At 42.1% G+C, this 10,251-nt stretch overlaps 1 protein-coding gene across 1 annotated transcript; it reads right to left on the bottom strand.

Annotated features, from left to right (window-relative positions):
- Positions 1-331: 331 nt before the first annotated feature.
- Positions 332-10,001, bottom strand: PURB (purine rich element binding protein B). Its single transcript, XM_069586873.1, has one exon. The coding sequence runs from the start codon at positions 8,745-8,747 to the stop codon at positions 7,833-7,835; it is 915 nt and encodes a 304-aa protein (XP_069442974.1). The 5' UTR covers positions 8,748-10,001; the 3' UTR covers positions 332-7,832.
- Positions 10,002-10,251: the final 250 nt, after the last annotated feature.

The raw sequence follows: 10,251 nt of genomic DNA, 5'->3' as shown, positions 1-10,251 counted from the left end.
TTGAAGTGATAGGGCCTAAGAACAGGTAGAAGAGAAAGACATTAGGGGAAGCAACAAGCACTTCCTCTGGAATATGAACCAAAGCATCAAACCATTTGCAACTTTGATTTACTCCATAGACTGCTTACTAACTAGAAAAGGGTTATGTAAACCCAGAGGGTCTGGAACTAAATGGCTGTATTTCAGGTGAAATGTGCGAACAGCTTTTAAGTCACTTCAAGTGGAAACTCACCCAATTCCAGACCCATTTATGAACCCCAGTAGATGGCGTGTGGTACTTCCCTCCCAGTCAACACGTAATTCCTTAAATGAGAGACAACCAACACAAGACTGTCATTCACGTTTCCGCATACTTTATTTGTTACAAACATACAATTTTTTAAATATAGACTGTAAAACTCCATTTGCAAAAGTCTGTTATTGTAAGGAGTGCACACCAGCAGTAAGGATTCTTTTTTCTCTCTGAGTTTTTCTGTCAGTTTTGATAGTTAGTGGTAAATACGGGACCCGCCATTTTACAGACTGACTGAAGCTTTTGGCTGTATTCACATTGTTCTTTTGAAGCAGCCCTGCTCTTCTCAAAATTGACCGGAATCAGCTTCAACCTCCAGGCAGTGAGATCAACAGCCCGTCTAGACTATGCTTTTGAATGGTTTCCAGGAAGTATGAGTTCTGAATGGGTACTGCACTTCACGGATTTGTTTGAATTGCCCATGCAGCTGTGTTTGTTAAAGTGCATTCTTCTTTTAAAAAATAAGAGGAATAATCTTTACTCTTTAACCAAGGTACTTAAAAAAATGAACTTTTTGGTCTCTCAGCAGATATTCCCAAATTGATCCTATCACTACAAATTTTAGTGTTCTATTTACAAATATTTATAGGGTAACAGGTGGAGGGGACCTTATAAAATTAAAGGTGCAGCTTCTCTTGAAGCAGAAATCAGTTCTACAAATTCATACATAGGAGTACACACTTGGTTTACAATGCACAAGCATTTGGATATTTACAGAGACTGAAGACATCCCAAAAAACCCTCTTTAAAGTAACTTCCAACCTCAACTCTAGTTGTACATCTAGATCAGGAAGCTGTCTCCTATCAAGATTTGGTTTTAATTCATTCTAATTATGTCTGTAGATTCTCTATGGGCAGGACATCAGTCCCAACTTTGGAATGAAGAATCATCTAGTCTAAGGAAACCCCTGGTAGATCTGACTGGCAGTGAAGGTTACTAAAGAAAGTGTGTTATTTGGAAATATGTCAGAAGATGGACAGACTTCTAAAAATGGACTTGGAAAAACATCTGCATAGAGGTGCAAGACAGAATAAATATTAATCATTTTAGATCTTTAGAAAAAGAGGAGCCCAAATATATTGATAACCACAGCTATTATTCCAATTATTCATAATCAGTGGAAAAAACTCAAATTTACTTGCCTCCTACTATAACATGCACAACTCTCAAGTATGCCCTGTACTTTTAAAATCAGTTTCTAGACTTCTGCCCAATCTATTAGCTTCTAGGAATACAGGCAGCTTTTGAAACAGAAGTGACATGTGGGCTAGGAGAAAAGGGTTTATGCCTCATATCTGAACAGATTAAGATGCAACTCTCAAACTTCTACAATACAAATGTTTCTGTTTTTCAATTTTCTTTCTCTACCTGCAGTTATATATGTCCTTGGAAAAGGAATTTTAAAAGGGAAGAAACCTACCACTTGCCACTCCACTTCCGCATATGTGTAATAAAGATTTTTTGAGCCGGCTTGATCTTGTAATATAGAGCAAGGAATGGGGATGAGAGTTTAAGAAATAAGAGACGATCTACATAAATTTTCTTGAAAGATTTACCCACTGATGTCTTTGAAGTAGGGAAGGAAAAAAGACAAACTCATGTCTTCTTCAATATGCTAGTGGACAATTAACTTGGATAGGTTTATTGCTTTCTCTCCAATACTCTGGGCCCACATTTCATCACACTAAAGGTATGATCAGCCCTCTCTTATCCATGTCAGTAGGCATTTTATATATAATATGGGGAAAATGAAATTTGCTCCTAGACTCAAAATCCCATGTTAAAAAAGTACAGTCATACTCTTTCATCAAACCATGTTAGAATCACCTATGGAAAAAAATAACATTTCTGCATCAGATAAAGCTTTGCCCTCCTGTAAGTAGAACTCCTACTAAGCAGTGACACTACCAATACAGCATTTGCTGTTATTTTAACATGGCTTTACCTATCCCCACTGCAATGTCTAATTCAAGAGGAATAAGTTAATTTTCAAATGAAGTAAAAGATTGCAAATAAAGGCGATTACATTGATGGCATATTCCCTATTTCATTAGGAAATATAAAATACATTCATAAAGGTCTTAACTTGGATCAGGGGTACAGATATCAACTAGATATCAATTTCTAGATATCTAGAAATTACTAATGTCTTCATGATGCAATATTTTTCAAATTTAATTTTCATCCTGACAATTGGACCACATTTATTAAGTAAGAGTCTGTTAAACCCATCAGTAATGAAACTAAGTTTTAAGACTGAGGGCTGCGAACAGCGACTTTAACTAAATAGCAGGTAAACATATCAAGAGAAGTCATCATTCAACTTGAAGCTTTTGGGGGTTACCATTTGAAAATTAAAGACTTTGTTTTTCTAGATTAAAAACAGGGGAAATGAGGTTATAATTTCCATTTCCACCTTATGCCTGGAATTCCAAATGGAGCACTGTCATGTACTTTTGTGTCTATACATGTATTTTTTAGGTAAATGTGGTAGTTTTCTTTTTCTACAATCACCACCCACCCCCCGGCCCCATTATCCAGTTTATTCAATGGGAATAGTTAACTGTTTAGGAAGACAGCTAATTGATTTACAGTACTCTAAAACCAACCCTGAAAACTGGCAATTTCATTCATTTACTGTAACTTCAGTGCCGTATTGACAGAAAAAAAAAGTTACCTTAAGGCTCAAGGGAAAGTAACTTATTAAATTGTGAATGCAGCATTGTTTACTCTCCCGTCCATTGGAAACTAGCAAAATGCATTCTAGATCAGTAATACAAACTTTCTAACATTAGCAAAGATTTCTACTTTTCTTATACAGAGTTAAAACAATATTCAAAAGCAAATTATCTAGGGGAGCCTGAGAAACCATGATCCACATCACACACAGATTCCATGTATTTCATGATCAAAAAGTGCTTTATCTTTGAGAAATATGTCAGGGCTAAAATGGAAATACACAAGGAAAAAAATCACTTGACACTTTCTCAAGTGAAGTACAAAATGGAAAAGGAGCAAAAAGATGGGAGGCGTTGCTCTTTGAACACGCCTTATGCAGGTGACTTTTAGGGGATACGAAATTAAAATTGTTTTAAGAGTTAACAGTGGAATTTTACACCACTATATGTATTCTAAAACCTGAGATTGGACATCAAAGCAGTCTACTTTCTTACTTATCAGAGCAATTCTGATACTTCCTAAAAATAGAAGACAACTCAATTGAATTAATAACTCCAGGGTCAAAAACATTAACTTTCCCCAATAAACAAGGAGACCGACCACATTAGATACCAAGAGTGCTACAGAATGCCTCTCGACAAAGAGTCATTTTTACATAAGCAAAAAGTCACTTCTCTTCTTCCCCTTCTCACAGATCAAGGCCACACTATTCTCAAATGAATATCTACTGAGAGATCAGCTGTGCATTGGACAAAGTACCATAACTGGGTTAAAAATGAAAACAAAATTTACAGTGAAGAATACCTATGTGCATGGCTTACACACTCAAGCTTCTCAAGTTCATCCACCTCAAGAGCAAGGTAGACACAAATGGATAGTTACCTTTTAATACCTTGTGGAGAGCACATTCTACCTCCTGTAAAGCCAGTCAAGGTCACATTTAACAAAGCATCCTCAGCAACTATAGTGCCTGAAGTGTGCAGCCATTTACAGACCACTCAATATGAGGGCATTATTATAACCAGCCTCTTTTGCCCACAACCCTGCATTTTCAGATAAGCCAGGATAATTGTTTTGTTTTTTGAGAAAACTGAAGCTTGAATCTCTTAAAAGACCTGCAATTTATTGCAAAGTGATAGAGAGGTAACAGGGAAGCAATAGGTTAACAGCCTGCCTGCACCAAAGCCTCAATCATTTTGCAGTAAATAATTATGGAAAGTGACTTGACAAGTAGCCATGTGTGTATCACAGCTACAGTCATTTATACCACCTACATGCCTCCCATAGTAACATAGGGTGTCTGGGTTTTTGGTTTGGTTTTCACTTTGATTTTTGGTGCCATACAGATCTACACTGTGTACTGTGCAGCATATGCACTGAAAACTTTCTCTGCTGACTAGAACTGCCATTCTACTTGAATGAAAGGTAGGGACAATAGAAACCAGAAGGCGAGAGCAGTATCTCATCACAAATTTTTGATCTTAAAATTTCTCATGTCTGCAGCAGTTTGAGAAACAGACATTCTACCAATTCTCCAAAAAAGAATTTGTTTCCCACTTCTCAGGAATATGACTGTTTTGAACACATGATTAGCTGGGATGTTTGCCAAAGTTGAAAAACAGTCCTAAATCACTGTTCATAGTAGCGGCTGAAAGACAAAACACAAATTGCTTTCATAGTCTGTGTAATGCTATTTTCTGACTGGAATTAACAAAGATCATTTCCTTTAATAGGCAGTATTTATGAATGAGTTCTGAAAGCCAGCCTGTTAATATCACTTTGTTTAACAAACCACACACCGCAAGTGTAGTCTGTGCTTTGCAGATTTCTATTGTCCCTAGCACTGAATGAGGACCAGTGAATGCTACAATTAATCCACATCCTCCTGTAATCTTCCTGCAGCGAGAAGAGAGACAATGAACCACCCCCCGCAGGAGAAACAAACCTTTGAGATCGGTTAAGACTTAAAAACCCACCACTATGACATTTACCATTTAATCTTACATAGGCAGGTCAAAATTTTAATATAAATTACTTTTTCCAACACATAGCTTATGCATTCTTTGCTCCTTTTTTTGGAGGATTCTCAAATTGATATCTAAAGATTTACATATGATATATTACTGTTATATGGTCTAATGACTAAGAAAATTTCTCTGGTAACCAAAGCTGATGCCATATATGGTAGTGTTCTTGGCATATACTCTATATGCCTCAGACCACTTCCACATTCTTTCTATTCAGCTAATTATAGCTTAGTAGCCACTGGTGAAGGATTGTGAAGACCCTGTCATTTCTACAGAGTAGAAAGGCAAGGCTAGTTACTGCAATTCAGCCAAACAAAAAGAAAAGAAAAAAGAATAAACCAACCCCTTAAAAAGGAGAGGTACTGCACCTTTGCAAAATTGAACTGGCTCACTGCAGCTGAGCAACAGAACCACCACTGAAGCAAGAAAACAAGTTGGTCTATACAGGAATTATACATGTTTTGAAAATGAAAAAGTTACAGCAATCAACTAAGAGCTGCAACTTTAATCTTCATTGCTGCCTCAGAGTTTGAAACTTATAAAGAGTTTATGCAAACCTAATAATGCTAGCTTCTTCTCAGCCCCTTTACTAAAACTATTTAGGGATTTGTTCTCCGCAGCAAAGAAATAAACACTCAAAACACATAGGTAAATACAGCAGGACATTATTGAAAACAGCTGCCTTGTAGTACAAAATACAGTACAAGTATACAGATGTCATTAAAACATCAAAAATACTATTGCTCCCATACAATTTAGGAAACATTCTTTGCAACGGAGAAAAATTTTTTTTTAAAAAAGAAAAGCTTAAAAAAAATCTGTTTAAAAAGTCTACTGTGGATGATGAGTAGAGAAATAGTCTGAAAAGGGCACCAATGTTTGTGGCTCTTCCACTTTTTAAAAACAAAAAAGTCTAAGATCAGTGATATTCTGAATCAAATCTAATTTTTTAAAAAAGCCTAATTTTATATACACAATTATTCCCTCCCTCTCAGCCACAATTCATGAAAACGACCTTTTTGTATATTACTTATTTCCCAATAAATACAAAAAGATTGTAGATTGAATAATACCAAAATAAGATAATAAAAAGGTATGCAATAAATTAAAAGGCAGCTCAAATAAAGGGCAGGCATGCAGTTTAAAAAAAAAGAAACTAAGATTGTGGAGGTGGGGTTACTTGCCTCCTTGTTGAGAAGGTGTCGCACAAAGTATACCTGAAAACTTTGGAAAGACCATTAGCTCCCATTCAATTCAAAGTTACCTAGGTCTATGACACTTCTAGGAATACCTTTTGATGGGGTGGGATTAACTTGATTAGTAAAAATCATACTGAAAATCCATTTAAAATATAGAAGAGGCGATCCTTGAAAACCCCAACTTTTATTCTTGAAAGACAGCTGGATAAACTGGCAAAAGCCAGTTTGTTGAAATTTCAAGATGGTATAAAAATGCTTCCAGGATATAGTCAGCATATTCACGTTCATTTCAGCTCCATTCAAATGGATTTCAGCTTCAAAGGGCACGCTGCTTGAATCACTCATCCATCATTTGCCAACTTTGATTGTGAGGTACTGATACAATGGACCAAGTTCTTAAAAATTTATTTTAAAAGAATAAATGATGCTGGAATTCTGGACCTGAGGATCTTTAGTATTTGAACAAATCCACAGATTAAACTGAAGGTAGATGACTTCAGTTTTGGTTACTTCCAACTTTTCTGTGTGGACTTATATTCCGTTAAAGCTCAGGCTTGTAGCCACAATGTTCCTTTTGTAAAGATGTTCAAGTTTTATGGTTTAAAATCCAGCCAACCAGTGGCCGAAACAGCCGAATTAGCCATAATTCACTGGCTCACACAGTGGAGCCACGGGTATCTGGCTCTCATTCATATCTAAGCCATGACCTCCATATTTGGAGATCGGGGAAGAACTTTAGTGAGCAGCAACCAATCCACTCAAACAGTTTTCCTTGTGCTTTATGCCTGATTTCTTCTTGTGCCTACCTCAGCAACCCCCAATGTAAAACTGCTTTTATCTTTGAAAAAAATCTGCCAACTTCCAAAACATTATAGTAAGGGATTCTAGTTCAAGGACTGACATCTGAATCCATTTGCATCCCGGAAAATAATTCTGCAAAGACAAGACATGGGCCTTTGTCCAGGTTCTATGCAAAACCATTTAAAACTGGATCCAATTTGTTTCTGTCCCTGGTGGCTTCTTGAATTCTTATTTTGCCCTGTCTATGATTACGTAAAGTTGCATTCCTTTTCATGAAACTTGTACCCTCAGGACTGGGTAACTGCAAAGGCCTCTCTCTTCGCAAGAATTCCATGAAGATCTAGATCCAAAACGCTGATTTCAATGGAGGTGAAGGGATAGACACTGCAACAATGAGGTCTAGAAAGATCTTTAGACCAGGTTACCCAAATGTAACACAAATTGAGCTGTCATCAACGGGTCTGGGTAACTCGAGGTGTTCCTTGGCCAGCGTGCAGGATCTCTCCCATCCAGGGTTATCCCGATGGATTTAGGAATCTTAGCTGGGAAAGAAGAGAAGCTGAGACTTCTGCTCAGGTGAGGAGACACTGTTGTCCTCTCTTTGCAGGTTGCTGTCAATTCCTTGGAACTTTACCGCTTTTCTCTAATTGTCCTGACTGTTCTCTTATGGTTATTTCTCTTAATTAACTATATTATTTAAAATTGTTTTCCTCCTCCGGGGCCTCCCTTGCTTCCCCTCCACTAGCTCACTGGGGATGAATAGGAAGGGGAGCTCTCTAGCCAAGGAGACGGTGGTGGGGTGGGGAGGCCCGTAGGGGAGGAAGCCGCACGTTTCAATCCTCATCCACCTCCTCTCCCTCTGACTCGTCCCCGCCGCGTCGCTCATAAAGCTTATCCCTCTGCCGCTCCTGGATCTCTTTCATCTCATCCGCATACCGGCAAAACGCGCCCCCGAACTTGCCCCAGGCCTTGAAAGGGACCGTGATGGCGTTGCGGTAGGACGGCTTCACCTCGCTCACGCGCAGGAACACTCCGTACTTGTTACAGCCCACGTCGAAGAAGAAACGCTTGGAGTCCACCGTGATGGAAGTGCCTTCCGGGAGCTCCCCGTACAGGCCGCCCCCAGGGCCTCCGGCGCCGCCGCCCGGGCCACCCGCCAGCTCGTCGTCCTCGCCGCCGTAGTCGTCGATGAGCTTGGCCAACGCGTCGCGGAACTCTATGAGGCCCTGCGCGGGTAGCGCAATGGTCTGGCCGCTCTGCAGGCCGCCGGGTCCGGGGCCACCGCCGCCGCGGTTGACCGTCTGACGGATGCGCAGGAAGCGGCCGCGCTGGTTCTCCTTGAGGTCCAGGTAGTACTTGCGGTTCTCGCGCACCAGGAACTCGCTCTTGAGCGCGCGCCGCGGCCCACCGCCCTCCTCGGCGCCCGCCGCCGCCGCCACTTGCTCCGGGCTGCTGGGGCCCAGCTGCGCGTAATGCTCGATGAAGTCGCCCAGGTAGTCACGGAATTCGGCGGCCACCGCCATGGACAGCGTGAGGCGGCTCTTGGAGCCGCCCGCGCCCACCTCGGCGATCTTGAGGAAGCGGCCTTTGGCGTTCTGCTTCACATCTAGGTAGAAGCGTTTGTTCTGGATGTCCAGCCGCTTCGAGGCCAGCTCCTGCGTCTCCTGCTCGCCGCCGCCGCGGGACGCGGGCTGGAAGCCGCCGGGCCCGCCACCGCCGCGCTCGCTGCCGCTGTCGCCGTCCGCCATCTTCTCGGCCGCCGCCGCGCCCAGGCCGCCGCCCGCCGCCCGCCGCGCTCGCGCCCCTGCCCTCCGCCCTGCGGCTCGCTCTCCCGGGCCCCCCAGCCTCGCTCGCCGGCCCGCTCACGCGCGCCCGCTGTTCATCGCCGGCAGCCGCCGCCGCCGCCCCCCCATCGCCCCCGCGCCCCGCCCCGCCACTTCCGCCGGGCCAGCTTCCGGCGCGCGCCTCCGTGACGCCGCCCCGCCCCGCCCCCATGTCCTCGCTGCCGGAAGCGCCGCGCAAGGCGGCGGCTGCGGGGCGCAGGGCAGTGACGTCACGGGTCCGCGGGGATTGGGGGACCCTGGAGACCCGGGTGGGTAAACTGGGAAGGAACTCTGGAAGCTTACGGGCGACGGAAACAGTCTGCATCTTGTTTGTGGTGGTGGTTTTACAAGATAGCCGAAAGTGATTCAAATTACGCTTTATATAAATGCGGTTTATTCTAGGGAGATTACACCGGAGTACAGTTATTATTTATGAAAGAGGAATTGAAGGAAGGAAGATGTTGGGGATACTCCAAACTAACCTAATAGGATTGCTGTATAAGAATCCGTGAGTGATATTTAGCAAAATGACCGAGTTATAGTGAGTGCTCAATAAATACGTACTCTTAGTTCTTGGAATACCGTACATAGTGCCTGGAACATGCTTGGTAACATCATCACCGTCTCAACGGCGTAAGATAAAATGATGGCCTGAACTAAGTAGTGGTAGTGGGGATGGAGAGTTTAGGAAAGGAGTTAATTTTTATAAAACACGTATGTACAGGGACTGGTAACCATTTTACACGTTAACTTGGAAGAATACTTGTTCCATGTGTTACATTGTGTGGAGAAACAGGAATGGATTTAAAAAGTGAAAAATGGGACTTCTGGTGGTTTGGTGGCTGAGATTCCATGCTCCCAATATAAGGGGCTAGATCCCACATGTTTCAACCAAGAGTTCACTTGTAACTAAAGATCTCAATGCTGCAGCTAAGACCGGCAACAGCCAAATAAAGTGAAAATGAAAGTCGCTCAGTCGTGTCCTACTCTTTGCAACCCCATGGACTGTACAGTCCATAGAATTCTCCAGGCCAGAATACTGGAGTGGGTAGCTGTTCCCTTCTCTAGGAGATCTTCCCAACCCAGGGATTGAACCCAGGTCTCCCGCGTTGAAGGCGGCTTCTTTACCAATTGACCCACCAGGGAAGCCCAGCCTAATTAATAAATATTAAAAAAAAAAAAAAAGTAAAATGTGTATCTTTCGATGGGAGGAGGTGTGTGCTAAGAGTCATTCTGCCTGGGTCTGAATCCCATACTGGTTGTGAGGTTTTGGGTATGTCAATTAACTTCTTAAGCCTTAGTTGCATAACTCGTTAAATAGGAATAATAGTAACTATCTTGTAGAGTTGCTATAAGAATTAAGTGAGATAATGCACGTTAAGCACTTCACCTGGTACAGAAGAAGCACTCCCCACGTTTTCCCTCTTTT

Source organism: Ovis canadensis, chromosome 4 (assembly GCF_042477335.2).
Source record: "Ovis canadensis isolate MfBH-ARS-UI-01 breed Bighorn chromosome 4, ARS-UI_OviCan_v2, whole genome shotgun sequence".
Lineage (NCBI taxonomy): Eukaryota > Metazoa > Chordata > Mammalia > Artiodactyla > Bovidae > Ovis > Ovis canadensis.
This window is presented reverse-complemented; position numbering and strand designations above follow the sequence as displayed.

Excerpts from the sequence above, each read along its gene's own strand:
- PURB (XM_069586873.1), bottom strand. The coding sequence starts at position 8,747 with ATGGCGGACGGCGACAGCGGCAGCGAGCGCGGCGGTGGCGGGCCCGGC.